This window comes from Balaenoptera physalus (assembly GCF_965194825.1).
Source record: "Balaenoptera physalus genome assembly, chromosome: X".
In the NCBI taxonomy this organism is placed as follows: Eukaryota; Metazoa; Chordata; class Mammalia; order Artiodactyla; family Balaenopteridae; genus Balaenoptera; species Balaenoptera physalus.
This window is the reverse complement of record NC_138903.1, coordinates 37,489,065-37,509,510: the sequence shown is the minus strand read 5'-3', so window position 1 is coordinate 37,509,510 and position 20,446 is coordinate 37,489,065. Positions and strand designations below refer to the sequence as shown.

Genomic DNA, 20,446 nt, shown 5'->3' with positions numbered 1-20,446 from the left:
TCAGAGTGTGTTATGTTGAAGATGAAAATAGCAGCTTGTGTACTGCAGAAGACAGGAGATTAACCTCCTTCTATACACAGCAATCTACCTCTTGGATCTGGGCATTAGAGTCTATCCTGTGTTTTAAAATGCTGGTTCTGACCCATTGAGTTGATGACCACTAATGGTCACAATCCATTTGAACATTCCTGCACTCAGTGGTGCTTTCTGCAACATTTCTAATACTTAGTATTACCTAGAGACACAGAAGAAGCACTATGGCCTTGAAGAGCTGACAGCTCAGTGCATCCTGAATCCATGAGGTCTTTGAAAACACACCCCTTCAAATACAGAGAGAGGACATTAAGATTAGGAATTGCCAGAATGTTGACAAAGGCAGTCATTGTTACATGTGTGCGGAGGACGGCTTGAGCACGTTATGTAGCAGACACACAGCCTCTACTCTGGCATTCAGGCCTGGGGGCTTACAGTTGGCCACCTCCCACCCTGAGAAATCGCTCAGCCCCGCTTCCCAGCTACTGGCTGCCTCCTTTCCTCTTGGCCCGTTAGTCAGCCCCAAAGTGTGCGGCCCAAAATAATTCCCACACCTAATGGGATCATCCAAGCTGGAGACTAACATAGCATCTCTGGGTCTTTCGGACACTCTTCCCACAAAACTCTAAGGAAAGAGGATTTTGTGGCCTCCTCGGGAGAGTCACAATGCATGTCTGCATATGAAAGACTCTTGAAAAGTCCTGCAGAAGAGAAACCTGTTTAATCTTTTGTTTTTAATCGTAGGATTTTTAGAAATGTATTTATCCACAGACAATGCCCCCTCCTCTTTTTTTCCCTACCCTGCCCTAAAGTTCCTTTGCAGCTAAGGCCACCCCTGGGAATAACTGTGGAGTAAATGAAATGATTGTTTTAAACACCCCCTAACACATCTCAGACCGCAGGAATCACTGCCACCACCTTGGGTCTAAGTCCCTTTCCCATCGCCCTTCTCTCCTGACCTACCCATCTTCCTGGACCCTAGTGTCCCCAGGCTCCTGGGGGAGAGGGGGGGAGGGTTGTAGTAGAAAACAAAGGGATTGGACTTTTTTTAAAATTTATTTTTGGCTGCATTGGGTCTTCGTTTCTGCATGTGGGCTTTCTCTAGTTGTAGCAAGCGGGGGCTACTCTTCGTTGTGGTGCGTGGGCTTCTCACTGTGGTGGGTGGCTTCTCTTGTTGCAGAGCACGGGCTCTAGGCACGCGGGCTCAGCGGTTGTGGCTCGCGGGCTCTAGAGCACAGGCTCAGTAGTTGTGGCACACAGGCTTAGTTGTTCTGCAGCATGTGGGATCTTCCCGGATCAGGGCTCGAACCCGTGTCCCCTGCATTGGCAGGCGGATTCATAACCACTGTGCCACCAGGGAAGCCCCAAGGATTGGGCTTAATGGTTGCCCCACCAGGAGAACTGGCACAGTTTTTAGTATAGCCAATGGATTAACTCTAATTCAGGCATGCAGGCCCAGTTTCCTGGAAGATGGGGGGAAGGGATGGGAGTGGAGCCCTGTAGCCCTAGAAACTTCCAATTCCTAGTCTTCTCACCAGAAGGCACATGTCCCTTCTTGCTTCTTTTCCAATTATGCCCATGTGACAGGAGCAAAAATGCATAATCTCCCCCCTCCCGCACATGGCATTTCCCAGGGTCCTCCTCTTCCCAGGGCCATCTCTGGAGGCAAATTATTCCTTCCACCCTCCGCTGGAATTTTCACCCCCCGCCCCCATCCTGTTCCCCTCTCCCCACACCAACCACCATCAAGCCCAGTTAACTAAACTCCCTTGCCTGGCAAGGCAATCTGAGCCACCCCAGTGTGGCACAGTCAGTCCATCTGGAGGACAAACACCACGTGCTGGGCCACGCCGAGCAGAAGACCAGAGCCCAGGAGAAACGGTGTCTTGTGGCCCGAGCTGCCCACCCCCCGGGAGGGAAGCCTGTCGGACAGCGAGGCGTTGACCGGCCCCTCAGTGGTATTGGCCGCCTCCACCACTGGGGCCCTCGGGGCCAGCAGCTTGGAGAGGAGGCTGCTGAACCTGCTCACTGTGGTGGCCGCTGGCTCTGGGGATGGGCCTGGACTGGACGCGGTGAGGTTCAGCTCCTCGGGGTCCACACAGAGGCCGTTGGAGGAGCGCCCAAAGGCCACCTGGCGGAGGTCCAGGCCGGCCACGGAGCCCGGGGAGGCGCACGGCACGTCGGCGGCGCGCCCAAAGCTCTCCATCCAGTCCCGCAGCCACTCCAGGCGACAGTCGCAGCGCCATGGGTTGCGGAAGAGGAAGAGGCGGCCCAGGAAGAAGCCGGGCTGGAAGGCTGCCCAGGCGAGCACGGTGAGATGGTTGCCGTTGAGATGCAGGGCCAGGAGGCCCGAGAGGTTCTGGAAGGCGCCCTCTTCCACGAAGGCGATGCGGTTGCGGTCCAAGTAGAGCAGCTCGAGCTCAGACAGCTCGGCGAACCAGGCGTGCGCCACGCGGCCCAGCGCGTTGCCGCCCAGGTTGAGCGTGCGCAGGCGGCGGAGGCCGAGGAACGCGTCGGCCGGCAGCGCGGCCAGCAGGTTGTCGTTGAGCAGCAGGTGCTCCAGGGCGCTGCAGTCGCGGAAGGCGCCGCCGTGCACGGCGCGGACGCGGTTGGCCTGCAGGCTGAGCGAGCGCAGGCGGCGCAGGCCCAGCAGCGAACTGGAGGCCACGGCCTCGATGCGGCTGCGCTCCAGGTGCGCATGCGTCAGGTTGGCTAGGCCGCGCAGAGCGCCGGGCACGCGGCGGAACAGGTTGTCGAAGGCGGCGAGCTCGCGTAGGGCGGGGAGCTCGGCCAGGAGGCGCTCGGGCACGCTGAAGAGGCGGCAGGCGGCCAGGTCAAGGCGCCGCAGGCGGCCGAGTGCTGCAAAGGTGCGCGCGTGCAGGTAGCGCAGGTCGCCGTTGTGCGCCAGGCGCAGCTCGGCCAGGCGCGGCAGGCCCTTGAAGGCGCCGGGCGTGATGAAGGACAGGTTGTTGTGGCGCAGCGACAGGCGGCGCAGCGACGGCAGCGTGCCGAAGGCCCGCTCGCCCAGGAAGCGCAGGCCATTGCGGTCCAGGTCGATGGAGGCCGCCTCGCACGGGAACTCGGCCGGCACCCGCAAGAGGCCCGCGCGGTCGCAGCGTACCGAGCAGCCGCGCTCCACGCTGCTGCAGACGCAGGCGGCCGGGCAGGCGCTCGCGCAGGCGCCCTCGGCGGCCCGGGCGCTGGGCAGGCCGAGGACCACCGCTGGCGGGGGCGGGGGCGGGGGCGGGGGCGGGGGCGAGGGGAGGGAGGATAAAAGACAAAAAAGGAACAACTGTCAGCCACAGGATCGCCCCAGGTCCAATCCTACCCATAAGCGTGGCAGGATGCGGCCATCCACCAAGTTCTCAAACGTCCCACAGAGCCCTGTCCTCCAAAGGGCCTCGTTCTGCCTCCCAGACCTTACTCAGGTTTCCTCACCCATCATGCCCTTCGTCTTTGCTCTCAAGTTCTGTTCATCAGCAAAACTCAGCTGGAATCCAGGCACCTGACCCAATCCTAAATCCCGCTTCCCCCCACCTGTATCATGGCTTGTGCTCTCCTAGACCGCGACCCAGAGGGCTTGTTGTCTGCATGCATAGAGGGACCTGGAGGGCATCACTGTGGCCTACGCTCTAGCACTGCGCTGCCCAGTACCTAGCCCCCAGCCACATGTGGCTGTTGAGCATTTGAAACGTGACTAGCCTGAACTGAGGTGTGCTCGCAGTGTAAAATACACACCAGATCCCAAAGACTTAGTACCAAAAAAAGGTAAACTATCTCATCAATAATTTTTATATTGCTTACATGTTGAAATGATGTTTTAGATATATTGGGTTAGCGAACATATTAAAATCAATGTCGATAGTTTCTTTTCACCTTTTTTATTGGGCTGCTTAGAGAATTTAAACATGGGTGGCTTGCATTATATTTCTGTTGGTGCTGCTCTAGTCCCTCCCACCGTAAGAATTCAATTTTTGAGGGCTTCCCTGGTGGCACAGTGGTTAAGAATCCGCCTGCCAATGCAAGAGACAAGGGTTCGAGCCCTGGTCCGGGAAGATCCCACATGCTGTGCAGCAACTAAGCCTGTGCGCCACAACTACTGAGCCTGCAAGCCACAACTACTGAGCCTGTGTGCCACAACTGCTGAAGCCCACGTGCCCTAGACCCCGTGCTCTGCAACAAGAGAAGCCACCGCAATGAGAAGCCTGCGCATCGCAACGAAGAGTAGCCCCCGCTCACCGCAACTAGAGAAAGCCCGTGCGCAGCAACAAAGACCCAGCACAGCCAAAAATAAATAAATGAATTTTAAAAAATAATAATTCAATTTTTGAAAACCCCCACTGAGCAAATTAAGCCTCATGAAGAAGGGAGAATTAGGAAACAGGTTGGGAATGCAAGTAAAGCCTATCAATCTTTTTTTTTTTCTTTAACGGTCACTATAATTAAGCCATAAGGACAGCATACTAAATAAACTATCGATGACCTTCTTACACATCTCAAAAATTACTTGTGGACACTGTGTGGTTAATTCCATTCACCAGGCTTCACTCTCTAGAGCCTTTTGTCCATCATCAGGGGAAGGACTGGTACTTATAAATTAATTTTGTTCTGAGTATTTGAATGGAGGATCAGATAAAGACTTCCAAAGCCCTCCAGGTGGCTTGCCACCTGCAGGAAAGCAGAATGGCATGGCCTGCTTCTGTGTGGTAGCCAGAAGTCCCAAGCCCCATCTTCAGTTCCAATGGAAAAGGCAGGATGGAAGATGCGCAAGTTTTATTTTCTGGCCAGGAGCAGCTGGCAGGTGGAATGTGCTCCATCTGAAATTCCTGCAGAGGAGCAAAGGTACCCAGATGTAAAACCTGACCACTGCTATTCATAATTTCTACCTGTCCTCGACAGTACTCCCAAATTCCAGCAAACACCCTGGCTACCGTGCAGTCCCTCCCACTGTGTACACGTTACGCTGCCTTGCCTATCCAAGCCCTCGTGGGAACCTGAAGGTGTGGCCACACAAGGAGTGTGTATCAGTAGATCTGCTTGCTGCTGCCTCTGTAGGTTTGCTCAGCTTCCAGTGTCTTTTCAGCACATCTGTTATGGACACTCATGTTGTTCTCAGTTTCTAGGAAGGGGATTCAGCCCTTTCAGACTTGGCTGGAGAACACTCAGCCCTTTGAGCAACCCTTCAGTTGTAAACTGTAGCTAGTTGAAAATTCTGATGTTCCAGAGACTTAGCTTTTCCTTCTCCCTAAGAACTGTGAACTAGACACCAAGCTTCCAGCAAGGTTCTTGGACCCTGTGCTGGGCTTGGCTGTAAACACGGCAGCTGCTGGGCGGGACAGACACCCTGTTAGAGAGACAGGGCCAAGAATGTAACCTTAACTCCAGGCATCAGCTGGACAGAGGCAGAACCTTTTTCTATTAACTCTTCCAACTGGGTCAAGCAGAGGCATCAGATTTCCTTACAAATAGTCCTTCATTCTACCCTCTTCTCCTTTCTAATTAAGGGAAGTGCACTCTCAACCGTATGACTCATGTTTCTGCTCCACAATAGCTAATATTGTTCCAGGCCCACTGTATGGCTCAGTAAATATTTGCAGAATTAAATGGAATTAACGCCTTCCTCTGTAACAATCCCTGCTGGGGGATGTCATTTATTTTTAAAACTTTGTCAAGAAATTCATGGGATTATGACAGACAGGATACAACCAATTTGCTTGCATAACACAAGATATCAAAGTTTTGGCTCTTTGGCTGCCAGTTTTGTTTTGTTTTTTTAATACATGCAACAGGGGTGGGGGTGAAGCTTTTTATTGTACATCTTTTTACCTTGTACATTTTGAGCCATGTGAATGTATTACCTATTTCAAAAAATAGATTAAAGTGTTTTTTTTTTAACTTTAAACACTCAAGATGTCACTACTAGAGACCTATTTTCAGCCTCTGAAACTTTGATAGCCATTAGGAACAATAACTAATTTACTGGATTATTTAGTGAAATTTAAATTAAATCAAGTAAATTCTCAGAACAGACAACCAAACTCCAGTATTGGTTTACCCAATATGAAGACTAAGTATATGCCTAGTGAGCCAGAAAAACAGGGCACCAAAGCAAAATTTTTATTTATTTATGCCTGTGTTGGGTCTTCGTTGCCGTGCATGGGCTTCTCATTGCGGTGGCTTCTCTTGTTGCAGAGCATGGGCTTTAGGCGCACGGGCTACAGTAGTTGTGGCACGCAGGCTCTAGAGCACAGGCTCAGTAGTTATGGCACACTGGCTTAGTTGCTCCGCAGCATGTGGGATCCTCCCGGACCAGGGCTCGAACCCGTGACCCCTGCATTGGCAGGCGGATTCTTAACCACTGCGCCACCAGGGAAGTCCCCAAAACAAAATTTTAAAAAATAATAACATAGGGACTTCCCTGACGGTCCAGTGGTTAAGACTCCGTGCTTCCACTGCAGGGGGTGCAAGTTCAATCCCTGGTTGGGGAACTAAGATCCCCCATGCTATGAGGCACTGCCAATTAATTAATTAATTAATTAATTAATTAAAGAATAATAACATATTTGGGTGAGTTCTGCTTGCAATAATGGCAGAGTAGCTTGTATCAGACTAACATTTCTGCTGATTGCTAGTGTCAACTGTGGAAAAATATTTTTTAAAAATCATATGAACACAACACTGTAAATCAACTGTACTTAAATTTTTAAAAAAATCACTTGAAGGCACTGGAGAGAAACCTAAACAGGCAACCAGAGTAGATATGACCCTTAAATGAAAAGAAGCAAACTAAGTGAGAGGCACATTTAACTGGCTTTTCCTCTCAGGGCATTTTCAAGTCCACACTGCACATGGGCAGTAGAGCTCAAGCAGAAAGCAAGAGTCTTACTGGGCTGAGAAATTAGAGGTCAGAGTGTATAGCAGCAACAGTGGCTGGAAATTGAGGAGGGAAACCATAAGAAAGAGGGAGCCACAAAATTTGCACACAAGCTCCCCTTAGATCCTTGTTTGAGTCCTAAAGTGCATGTATGTGGAGTGACTCCAAGGAGCCAAGAACAGAACTCCAAAAGAACTAAACAGAGATTTCAGCAATTTCCCAGTAATGGGAAGCAGATTAAGAGTTCAAAGTCCACCAAGTTAGAAGCTCTTATAAAATACCTCGAGCTTTCCATTGAAACCCCAGAGGGCCACACCTCAGGAGTAAAGACCATTTCCCAGGGCAAAGGGTAAAACGGAACTAGGCCTTCCCTAACAAAGACTGAAACCAAGCTTCCCCTGTATCAAGGGGATCTGCCAGTAGTTTAGCTGAAGGCCAGAAGGAAATTCAACACTCTTCAAAGGAAGATAAGAGGATCTAGAGTTTCTATAACTACAATCTACAATATCTGCTATACAATCAAATAATACTAGACATGTGAAGAAGAAGCAAAACACGACATTGCTCAAGAGGAAAAAAAATAGTTAACAGAAGCAGACACAGTGGGCTTCCCTGGTGGCGCAGTGGTTAAGAATTCGCCTGCCAATGCAGGGGACATGGGTTCGAGCCCTGGTCTAGGGAAGATCCCACATGCCGCGGAGCAACTAAGCCTGTGCGCCACAACTTGAGCCTGTGCTCTAGAGCCCGCGAGCCACAAATACTGAGCCCCCGCACCTGGAGCCCGTGCTCTGCAACAAGAGAAGCCACCAGGATGAGAAGCCGGCACACCGCACGAAGAGTAGCCCCCACTCACTGCAACTGAAGACCCAATACAGCCAAAAAATAAATAAATTAAAAAAAAAAAAAAGCAGACACAGTGACTGCCCAGATGTTAGAATTACAAAACAAGGATTTATTATAAATATGTTTAGGAATTTATAGGAAAAGATGGATATAATGCATGAGGACTTGGGGAATGTGAATTTTAGAAGTATGGATCAATTAAAAAAAAAGGTATGGAAACTCGGAATATGAACCAAGTTGAAATCTTAGTACTGAAATAATACCATATCTGAAATTTAAAAAAAAATCATTGAATAAGAAAAACAGCAGACTAGACACAATGGAATAAATATTCATGAATTTGAAAGAAGTCAATAGAAATTACCCAGCATGAAGCTCAGGAAGAAAAAAGATTGGAAAAAATATGATCAGAGCTTCAATGACCTATGGGACAATATCAAGCAATTAGACTAACATGCATGTATTTGGAGCCCCAGAGGAGAAAAGAGAGAGAATATGGCAAAAAAATAATTGAAGACAATTTCCAAAATTTGATTAAACACACAAAGCTCAGCAAACCCCAACTAGTATCACACACGTGCACACACACACATATTATCTAGGCACATCACAGTCAAACTGCTGAAAACCAAAGTAGAGAGAAAATTCTTTAAGGCATCCAAAGAAAAAAGACACATTACGTAGAGTAAACATCAATTAAAAAGTGATGAGTGATTTCGTATCAGAAACAGTGGAGGGCATAAGACAATAGAATTATGTCTTGTAAGCTGCTGAAAGAAAAGCAAAATCTGGCAACCCAGAATTCTATATCCAATGGAAATATCTTCAGAAATGAAGTACAACAGAGATGCTTTCAGGTTAACAAAATCTGAGAAAATGCATCTCCATCAGATCTTCTGCACAACAAGAAATGAAGACATTGTTTAGCTTGAAGGAAAATGACACTAGATGAAAGTCAGATCTACAGGAAGGAATGAAGAGCAATGGAAATGGCAAATATGCCACTAAATATAAAAGACCTTAATTGCTTAACAGACAAGTGACTGTTGAAAGCAAAAATAACAATGTGTTGTGGAATTTATAACATATGTAAATGAAAAATATGACAATAGCATAAAGAATGAGAAGAAGGGTAAACTAAATTGTACTCATAAGGATCTAGCGTTACACATGAAACTGTATAAGACTAATTCAAAGTAGACCACGATACAGACTTGATGTAAGGGATATGCACCACCAGCATAACTGCGTGGGCCACAGAAACCATGCTGCAAGCCCATCTGGGTGCTGACTGCCTCTTGATGCTTTTAAAAATGGGCATTGCAGGGGTGGTGTGGATCTCGTCAATTAAGTGGAGAATGGGGAAGCAAAGTCTTTTCCCCAAACTTTTACGGTGGGTTTTTGTTTGGGGTGGGTTTTCCCCCCCTCTGGATTTTTACTTTTAAATCTTAAATGATATACTGCAGGCCTCAGGCATGACAGACAATGAGCAGGTGAAGAACCAATGGGAAAGTGTTCAAAAACTCCTGTGTTAGCTAACAAACTTCTGAATGTATCGCTGTAGTCCACAGAGAAGGCTGGGAAAGGTAGCAAGGAGATGCTGCATCAGCTACTGCAGCTTTAAAACAAAGTTGGTGTCTCTTTGGACTTTAAAATTGTTCCTGTGTAGCTTATTTTATTTTTGTTTAATCAAATAAACAAGAGGGTTTTTCCATGGGGGGAAAAAAAGTAGACCATGATAAATTAAAGATGCATATTGCAATCCCTAGAAAATAAAAAAGAATCTCAACCCCTACCTCACAGCATACACAAAAACTCATTTTAGATGGACCATAGACCTAAATGTAAAAGCTAAAACTATAAAGCTTCTTAAAGATAACACAGGAGAATATCTTTGTGACCTAGTGGTAGGCAAAGGTTTCTTAGGGGAAAAAAAAAGCATTAACCATAAAGGAAAAAAAGTAATAAATTAGATTCATCAAAATTTAAAAGTTCTCCTCTTTGAAAGATACTTGAGAGAATGAAAAAACAAGCCACAAACTGTGAGAAAATATCTGTATATTTTCTCTGTATAGATCTCATAAATGACTTGTATTCAAAATGTATAAAGAACTCTCAAAACTCAATAATAAGAAAACAGGCAATAAATTATAAATAATTTATTAAATAATAATATTCAAATAAATATAATTTTATAAACTTATTTAATAATATTATTAAATAATAAACTATAAATAAATAAATCACCCAATTAATAAATGGGAAAAATATTAGAAGAAACACTTTACCAAAAAAGATATACAGGAGACAAATAAACACATGAAAAGATGGTCAACATTATTAGTTGTTAGAGAAATGCAAATTAAAATAGTCACCTATTAGAATGACTAAAATTAGAAAGACTGACCACACCAGGTGTTGGGAGAGCATATAGAATAACTGGAACTCTCTTACACTGCTGGTAGGAATGTCAAATGGTGCAACCATGTTGGAAACAATGTGGCAGTTTCTTTAAAAGTTAATCATACACCAGCCTTATGATTGACCCATTCTACTTGTAGGGAAATAAAAGCACATGTCCATACAAAAGGCTTGGGCATGAATGTTCACAGCAGCTTTATTCATAATAACCCAAAACTGGAAATAACACAAACACCCATCAAGAGTTGAATGGGGGGACTTCCCTGGTGGCACAGTGGTTAACAATCCGCCTGCCAATGCAGGGGACACGGGTTTGATCCGTGGTCCGGGAAGATCCCACATGCCGCGGAGCAACTAAGCCCCTGAGCCACAACTACTGAGCCTGTGCTCTAGAGCCCGTGAGCCACAACTACTGAAGCCCGCACGCCTAGAGCCCGTGCTCCACAACAAGAGAAGCCGCCACAGTGAGAAGCCCGCGCACTGCAACGAAGAGTAGCCCCCGCTCGCCGCAACTAGAGAAAGCCCACGCACAGCAACGAAGACCCAACGCAGCCAAAAATAAATAAATAAATAAATCTATAAATAAATAAATAAAAAGGAGATGGATCTATTTGTATAACATGGAAAGACTTCTAAGATTTTTTTTTTTAAGTTGAATGGGTAAACAAATTATGATATATGCACACAATGGAGTACTACTCAGTGATAAAAAAGAATGGATTATTGATACATGTAACATGGATGACTCTCAAGATAATTCTGCTGAGTGAAAGAAGCCAGACAAAAAAGAGCACATACTGTATGATTCCACTTACGAAAAATTCTAGAAACTGCAAATTAGTCTATAGTAACAGAAAGATCAGTGGTTTCCTGGGGATGGATGGGGGGGGGCAGGGAGGGGCAGAAGGGAAGGATTATAAAGGCGCATGAACTTTGGGGGTGATGGATGTGGGATATGTTCATTATCTCAGTTGTGCTGATGGTTTCATGAGGGAACACTTTAAATATGTTTAATTTGTTATATGTCAATTATACCTCAATAAAGCTATTTTTTAAAAAAGATACCATTTGTGTGTGTGTATGACTTGTATACAGAATATAAAAACTACTCCTACAAATGAAGAATAATGAAAAGACAAACTAAATAAAAATGAGTAGAAGACCTAACACTTTACAGAAGAATATATTAAGTAGCCATTAAGCGCAAGAGAAGGTGCTCTACATCATTAGCCATTTGGGAAGTGCAAATTAAAACTACAGTGAGATTTCCCTACACACTCACTAGAACGGCTGACAACCCTAAATACTGGTGAGGATGTAGAACAACGGGATTCTCTTACATTGTTGATGTGAGTGGAAAATAGTTCAATAACTTTGGAAAACTTTGACAGTATCTATTAAAGCTAAACATATGACTATGATTCAGCAATTCCATTCCTAGGTATTTACCCAAGAGAAATGAAAAGAAAATGTCCACATAAAGACTGTACAAGAAAGTTCATTGTGGCTTATTCAGAATAGACCAAAACAGGAAATTACTCAACAGCAGAGAAATAAATTACAATATAGCCATATAGTGGAATACCACTCAGCAATAAAAAGGAACAAACTATTGACACAACAAAAGCATTACGGTGAGCAAAAGAGAGCTGACACAAGAGTACATACTATACGATTACATGTACACGCAGTCCCAGAACAGAGCTGCTTGAAGTGGCTCTGGGAGCTCAACAGAACATGGCCTGCAGATGTATTCCACCCCCAAAGACAGCAAATATGCACAGGGCAGAGTTTGGGAAGTATGGTACCATATGTTGTCTAGGTGATATAAGCATGTCTAATGCTATTCAAATTAACCACAGTTTATAGGTTTCTTTTGCTCTTATAACAGCCAACTTTTAATAAGTATTTGCTCGGGGCTAAGCTTGCTATATATATTATTTCATTTAATGACAACACTGCAATGTAAGTATTCTTCTCTTCTACTCACAAAAAGAGGAAACTCAGGTTCAGGGTGGTTAAACACCACCAACCTTTGATTTTTGTCTTTCCACTGTACTGTACTATCCCCCACCCCCCAACCCTAGCCTATCTGAGCTTCTGTTTCTTTAACTGTGAACTGAAGAGCCTGCACTTCCTGACCTTGAAGGGCCCTTCTGGCTCTCATTTTCCACAGTTGGACAGCAGCTGTTGCCAAGCACCACGTCTAAGAAAAAATACCCCACTCAAAACCCCATGTTTCTCTGCAGCCTCCTCCCAGCCACAGCTGTTTGGACCGCAGGTGAACATTTGACCTAAGCAGAGCCAATCAGATTCATTCCTTCCCTGTGAACATGGAACAGGCAGCGAGATCATGTGAGCACCAACTGCTATATAGCATTGGGGCTGGGGTTTGTCCCAAAGCCACGTACAGGTCAAAGTCATCGGGGGGCAGGAGCCAAAGGCAAGGTAAGGAAACTGGTGTGCAGAGAGAGGACTAGATTGGCCATGAGAATCACAGAAAAGGAAATCAGGGAGAGAGAGTGGAAAGCTCCTGGCCAGCCCTTTAGTTCCCATAAGGCCCTGCTATAGCTATTTCTGTGACATTTCCCTGCTTCCATTTCAGAAACCCACTCAAACCATCTGGGCAGACCAGTGGAATTCTGTTCCTTGCAACCAAACCATCTCTGCTTGTAGTGGACATTTGATGCCTTTTCTGGCTACCCAGCTCCTTTTAAGTACTGTTCATACATTTAGGGAATTTCCTACATTGTAAGTCCTGCCTCCTCAACACAGAAGCCAGAAACTCTCTTTTCTCAACTTCCCTTGCAGTTAGGGCCCAGGCATGTGACCTAGCTTTGCCTGTCAGAAGTAGGCGCCAGGCAGAAACCATTTTCTGGCCAGGATGGTGGCAGAGGGCATCTGGCTTCCAGGCTCCCATGGTGGAATTTCAGGCACCCAGCACCCAGCATGATGCCTGTGAACGGTCAGGTGTATCCGCCAGTGGTGGTGGCCATGGGGTCTTTGCTGGAACTGCCCCACTACCTGATTTAGGCATTGCTCTGGGCAGTGGACCTCCAACCAGGAAGCCTGGGAACACCTAGCATCCCTGAATAAACCCCTTCTCGTCTTCAGTGACCTGGAGTGGGTTCTATGGTTTGCAGTGAGATTCCTGAGCAACATGCTAGGTAAGACAGGTTCCCGACAGGTTCACGCAATCCCTTGAGTACCGTCTCCTCCTTCTGGCCCCTCCCCCTTTCCCTGAGAACCTCATGAACTCTTCACCTTGAAAGAGAAAACGACTCAAGTTCGAGACCAGGCAGCGCCCCTCAACCAAAAGGAAGCTCTTTGCCATTCACTGGCAGGAAATATAGAAAATGGAATCAAAAATTGTTTAGGCCATCCCCAATTTTTCCAAATTCAAATGAAAAGCGCCCTCTCCGGGAATCAGAAGGGACCATTCCAAAGACAAATCTCCTTGGCTGTCCAGAGCTGAGTTCCATGGGAATCCCTTGGCCAAAAAAACATTTACCAAATTAAAATAAAGATCACAGTTTGTGAGAAGAGAAAGTCAAACTCATTGGCAGCTGCTTAGCGATTTATTTTCTCCCATCGGAATTTTTGGGAAGGCTCCATGTGGAAATCTGAAAAGGCTTCAGTGCTTTTATTCCCAGCCTGAGGTAGGGAGGGGAAGATGAGAAATTCAGCAGTATGGGCCTCAGCTCAGCCTGCCCCTGTCATAGCTCCAGGATTCACATGTGGGGCTTTCCAGAGCATTTGGTCTGGAAACACTCCTCCTGAGGGTGCAGCCTCTCACTCTAAATCTCTCATAAACTCTGATGACACTGCCTTTTCCCCCCTGCTCTCTCATACTGCTTTTTTTGTTGTTATTTTTTTCTTTTGTTTTTCAGTTTCCTCATCTGTAATAGGTGGACAATTATGAGGAACAAATGACTTGTAATACTTGAAACAGCTGTGAAAGCATTGGGCCAAGCTAACAGCAGATTCCATGAGCCACTGTTGTCACAAGATTAAATCTCACCAAGGGACCAGTACTTCAAGGACCATGTGAATATCTGCGCCAGAGTGGAAGGCAAAATACCAAGTGTCAGAATACTGAAGTTATTACTACAAGTAAACTACAAAAGAAGAATCTAGAATGGTTCTCTACCTGGGCTGCACATTAGAATCACCTAAGGAGCTTTTAACCAACTCACAACTCACCAGACAGATTACATCAGAATCTTCAGGTGTGGAAGCAGGCATCAGTACTCTAAAAAGTTCCACAGGGAATTCCAATATATAGCCCAAGTCAAAAACCAAGGGTCGGGCTTCCCTGGTGGTGCAGTGGTTAAGAATCCGCCTGCCAACGCAGGGGACACAGGTTCAAGCCCTGGTCCCGGAAGATCCCACATGACTCGGAGCAACTAAGCCCGTGTGCCACAACTACTGAGCCTGCGCTCTAGAGCCCTCGAACCACAGCTACTGAGCCCCTGTGCCACAACTACTGAGGCCCGCGTGCCTAGAGCCCATGCTCCGCAACAAGAGAAGCCACCGCAATGAGAAGCCTGCGCACCGCAACAAAGAGTAGCCCCCGCTCACCGCAACTAGAGAAAGCCTGCGCACAGCAATGAAGACCCAACACAGCCAAAAATAAAATAAATTAAAAAAGAAAATCCAATCCCCCCCAAAAAAACCAGGGGTCTAGGTGGACCAACTTTATAAAGATGGGATTCGTCTGTGTGGTATCAAACGCTACAGGGTGTAACATAAAGTTATCGCATGCCCCAGCAATTCCACTCCTAGGTGAAAGTGGGTGTTCTAACAAATACTTGTACTCAAGCATCCATAAGGCACTATTCACAATAGCCCAAAGATGGAAGCAACAAATGTTCAACAACAGGTAAATGGATAAACAAAACATGGTCTAGCCACATGGTGGAATATTAATTTGCCATAAAAAGGAATGATGTACTGACACATGCTACAACGTGGCTGAACCTCAAAAACATTATGCTAGGGGAAAGCAGCCAGACACACAAGGCCACATATGATTCCATTTATATGATGTATCCAGAACAGGCAAATCCATGGAGAAAGAAAGTGGATTAGTGGTTGCCTGGGGCTGACGGAAAGAAAAGAGTGAGGAGTGACTGCTTAATAGGTACCGGGTTTCCTTTTGGGATGTGAAAATGTCTTGGAACTAGATAGAGGGATATATGCACAACATTGTGACTGTACTAAATGCCACCGAATTGTATGCTTTAAACTGGTTAATGGTTAATCTTTTGTTATGTGAATTTTACTTCGAACAACAATAAAAAAGGTACAAGGTATCCCTGAATTGGGGCAAATACCAGAAATGGGTCCCTGCCTTCGTGTTCTGGTCCAGTATACTGGCCAGCCCCCGAGCTGCAGGGAGGCGGCAATGGCCGGGCTCAGATGCCCGCACAATGATGTCTTTTTTTTAATTATATTTTTTTTGGAATGATGTCTTAATGCAGACCAGCTGAGGGATTTCTCCGTCGGTCCTCAGCTTTTCGAGTATATGCTTTTGCCCCTTGAGGTTTGCTAGGAAAAGAGTTACTCATGGAGTTTCCAACCACAGACTGAGTTTGAAGTGTTTCTTCATCCTCATTGTTTTCAAAGAACTTGTGCCTCACGAAGCCAAAATAGCAAGGGAAAATGTGGTCCATTTTCTGATTTCAGCAAAATCTCTTCAGCCACTTTGGCTCTACAAGTCATTCCCCTCCCACTCTCGGTAAATGCTATCCCAATTACTCCTCAGACCAAGCCGCAGTGCTGGATTTTCAGAACCAAATGGGCTGAGGGAAGCAGAAATGCAGTGAGGGAGACCATTCCATGGCCTCTCATCTCACAGTGACCCCAGAACTTGCTTCTCACATCATGCAGGTATCTTCTGTGACAGAAAAGAAAGGCTCATGGATTCACACTGCAGCTTTGCTGGCCAATGTGAATCATGGCGGGGGTGGAGAAATCAGTTGGTCTTCAGAGGGCTGGTCTGCTGACGGCCTCGCAGGTCCTGTGGATCTCGAGGTGGAGCACTGTCCCATCTGAGGAGGAGAACACTAGGCCCCAGAAAGTCCTCCAGGTCTAAATACAACTGCCCCAAACTGGAAACAACTTAAGTGCTCAACAATAGGGTAATGGATAAACAACCAGTACACCCAGGCAAGGGAAAACTACTTGGCAAACAAAAGGAAGGAGCTACTTATCTATGTAATGACGTCGATGAATCTCACCCACATACTGCCCAGCTCTCCACAGCGCCTGACTCTCGATAACGAGGGATTTGTTCTCCTTGGGGTGCAGCTGCTCTCTCCCTACAACCTTCCTTTTTTTCTTTTAAGTCAAGTTGACTCAGGTATAATTTACTCACGATAAAACGTATCCATTTTAAGTGTATGTAGTTCAGAAAGTATAACAAACATATACACCCACATAACCCCCACCCCAACCACAATTTAGAATATTCCTACTACCCAGAAAGTTTCCTCAGGCCCCTTTGACAGCAGTCCCCTCCCCATCCTCTGCTCCAGGTAACCAGTAATACAGTTTCCAAAGTATACTCTTGCCTGTTCTAGAACTTCATGTAAATGAAATCAAATGGTTCTTTCAGTCAACATTATGTTTGTGAGATTCATCTATGTTGCTCTGAACATCAGCTGATTCCTTATTATTGCTGACCAGCGTTCCGTCGTATGGATGTACCATTTGCGTATTCAGTCACCTGCTGATGGACATTTGGCTTGCTTCCAGTTTTCACCTATTGTGACTAAAGCTGACTTAAGTGACTAAAGTCACCTATAGTGACTAAGGACTTGGGCGCAAGTCTTTTTGTGGACATGTGTTTTCATTTCCCATTTATCTAGGAGTGGGATTGCTGGCTCATATGGTAAATATATGTTGAACTACCCAAGAAACTGCTAAACAGTTCTCCACAGGGGCCGCGCCATTTTGCATTCCCACCAGCTGGAGAGTCCCAGTTGCTCCACATCCTCACCAACAACTGCTATGGTCTGTCTTTTCGACTAGCCATCCTAGTGGGTGTGAGGAGGCATCTCATTGTGGTTTGGATTTGCATTCCCCCAGTGACTACTGATGTGGAGCATCTTTTCATATGCTTATTAGCATTTTGTATATCTTCCTTGATGAAACAGCTATTCAAAAATGTTTGCCAATTTTTAAAAATTGGGTTGTCTTATGATTGGATTTGAAGAGTTTTATATATATATATATATATATATATTTTTTTTAATGGAAGACCTTTATCAGGTATTGTCATGGTTCTAACCTGGGCAGCTTCACCCATTCAACAAGCAAACCCTTATTAAGAACTTACAGTAAGACTCTAGAGACAGGAGGCAAATAAGCCCCAAACCCTAGCCCTCATTAAAGGCTCATGGTTTAGAGTAAGCCAAGACTCCTGTAAAGCAAGACAAGGAAGTGGGATATTGTGGACAACAGGAAGACCCTGAAGGGGTTGCCATGGGGGAGGGGGGAGAGGAGAGGCATTTCCAGGAGACCCTCCTGTGGAGAATTTCTGTTTCAGTTTTGCCCTAGATTTACCCTGCTATGAGCCACCTCTGATTCCACCATGATCTTGTTTTGTCAGGCTGATTTAGTCATTTTTCTCTAGCTGGGGAGGTAGAGTCCTATCCCTGCCTGCTTCTCTGGAACACGTTGTCTGCAATCCTTGTGACTTGTAGTCAGAGTAATATCGTCTGTGCTGCTGAGTGCATTTTAAATGAAAGCGCCAGGGGATGTGGAGATGGTCATTAATTTTAAGTGCATCTATTGTTAGCAAATGATGTCACCGCTCAGCTCTCCAACTTGTCACAAGAAGTCTGTCTGTATTTCGGGTCTCTGCAGCAGGGACAGTTCCTGTTTGGCAGCATGCAGGCTATGAATACTGTCTGCTTTCTGTGAGGAACGGGAGAGCTTTGGGTACAGAATTAAAATAATGTTGGCTCTTCGAAGCAAACATTCTGTCCCAATGAGTCAATCAAACTTCATATCCTTTCTAGGTAGGAGAAATGGCAAGGAGCTGACTGTCTGTAATTATATAAATGTCAACCTCTGTCCTTTGGAGACTCCTGCAGCTAGGAAGTCATGTCCTATTTATCCATACTGTTCCCTGAGCCTTGTTCCAATTTTTTTTTCTCATTTACTTACTGAGTCGGCCATTAAAGAATGTAAATTTCTCAAGGACAAAGGCTATGCAATTATCTCTCTCATGATATCCCTAGAGTGTACTGAAGGTACAGTGTGTACCTGTTGATTCCTTGAATACAGCAAGTTCTACTTTTTGAAACGGTGGAACTGAAGAATAAGAAAATTCTATTACTACCATTCTTAGAATTATCTGGTAACATTTCCTCTGCCAGCATGGCATAGAGAGGTCTATTATGTGGGTCATTATAACCTCAAATAATTACATTCACCTGAGGGTCAGAAGAACAGAGTCTTTGTGTAAATTGCTTACTGCAGAACTTAACAAGGGATTTTTCCTTGGGCTATTTCGGTTGGCTTGGAACAGCTGGAGCTGTAGAGGTGTGGAAAAATATTGGAGATGAGTCTTCCTGTTATATTAAAACCCATATAACAATAGGACAAAAAAACTTGGAAAAAATTCCTAAACATCCATAATCACATAATTCCAACATATTTTTCATGTCGTCTTCTTCCTTTAGGAAGATGATTTCTTTAAGGGATTTTTTAACGAAATGAGCTTAAAATAATGTGATTAGAAAACCACTATAGTTTTTGGTAATTACGCCAATGAATTCATATCTGAAATTAGAATAAGAAAACCACCAAGAGTTTATTTCATATATTTGGCTCAGGAGTTTTGTTTTTAAAACAAACAAAAAACCAAAAACAACCCCCGCCCCCCCCCCCCGGACCTGCTGTTTTCTTTAATTCTCTGTCCCCTCCCCCATGATCGCACATTCAGCGAAACCTAATCAGAAGCATTGGTGTCCAGGTACAGCTTTCATGGAAGCCACCTGAAGCCCACACTTCTTGGGTAGAAGCCCTGTGGTTTCCACGCATGTTCTAGCATCTTCTACTGACTTCCCAACCCCCGCACCCACTGGCAGGTGTCTGCTAGGGGACGGAAGGAGGGGGCCTTGGAACTCACCATGCAGCAGCAGGAACAGCATCCCGCAGCTTTTCACGCACCCGGTGGCTTAGAACCACCCAGCTGTGGAATCCCTACCTAAGGGGAGAGAGCACAGGTCACCGGGTGCCCAGGAGGGGTCCCTTGAAAATCAGGTCACTCAGGCCCCTCTCTATACCTCCACTTCCTCCTGAATGCCCTGCCTCTCCCCCTTCTTCTCTGCATGCCTTTCTCCCCATCACCTTGGTGCTAGGTTAAGAAAAACCAGTAACAACAGCCAATCTGATGCTCCCCCCAAACTGACAGCTTGGATGTGTTTGGAAACCCTTCGTCAGCAGCAACTCACACGGACTCACTGACAGCCCAACAAGGAAATGGACAGAGAGGAAACCTCTGCAGAGGAGCATTGGTGAATAGTCCCCAAATGTTGCTTACCATCCTGGGGCTCTGCCTGATCCCGCTCCTCCTCCGAGGTGCCCTTCAGCTCCCCCAGCCCATCCATCTCCCAAGTCAAGCAGCCACAGATGCTAAAAATGATTCGACAGAGAAGGAAAGTGGGGGCAGGGAGGATGGTGAGCCGGGGCAGAGGAGAAATAGTTGCTTATGCAGGTTTGAGTGCCTATTTTTCTTTCTCCAGATTTAATGGCAGGAAAATCCTGTATCAGATGAGGATTAACAGAGATGAGAGAATGTGTCTGCCTTTCGAATCACCAAAGCCAGTGACAGATTTTGCTGACACACCAATCAGCTTTATTCCCAGGCCTCAGCTTCTCCATCTGCCTAGCCCCTTTCTCTCCTTAAACCTTCCGCAGACCCCGCCTCCTGCCCTGACCCCAGCCCCAAGCAATTTGCAGCCAGAAATTGGCTCCCTGCCACCCAAATAGCATTATCAGCATTTTCAACAAGGACATGTCATATAACTTGGAGAGGTGGGGAAGGGACAGAACAGCTTAAAATAATGATGTTTTCCCGAAATGCAGGCTGCTGCTTTCCTTTCTCTGTGGAGTGGTTGAAGGCGGATGATCCAAAAACAGACTGGAGATGGCTTTTCACTATCACGAGGCTTAGAGTCCCGGCTTTGGGGTCAAGGCCATGCTTGCCACCCCCTAAGGCAGCAGGTCCGTGGGCCATTTTCAGAACCTGGCTGAGATTTC

General features: G+C 45.9%; 1 protein-coding gene across 2 annotated transcripts in view; it reads right to left on the bottom strand.

Annotated features, from left to right (window-relative positions):
• Positions 1-1,778: 1,778 nt before the first annotated feature.
• The window catches only part of NYX (nyctalopin), a 23,471-nt gene continuing 4,803 nt past the window's right edge, over positions 1,779-20,446 (bottom strand). For both annotated transcript variants that reach the window (XM_082446575.1, XM_082446576.1), the window contains exons 3-4: positions 19,314-19,391; positions 1,779-3,255 (exon numbers count right to left, since the gene is read on the bottom strand). In XM_082446575.1, coding sequence (XP_082302701.1) covers positions 1,844-3,255; positions 19,314-19,335 — 1,434 coding nt within the window. In that variant the 5' untranslated portion in view covers positions 19,336-19,391 and the 3' untranslated portion in view covers positions 1,779-1,843. The remainder of the gene's footprint in view (positions 3,256-19,313; positions 19,392-20,446) is intronic.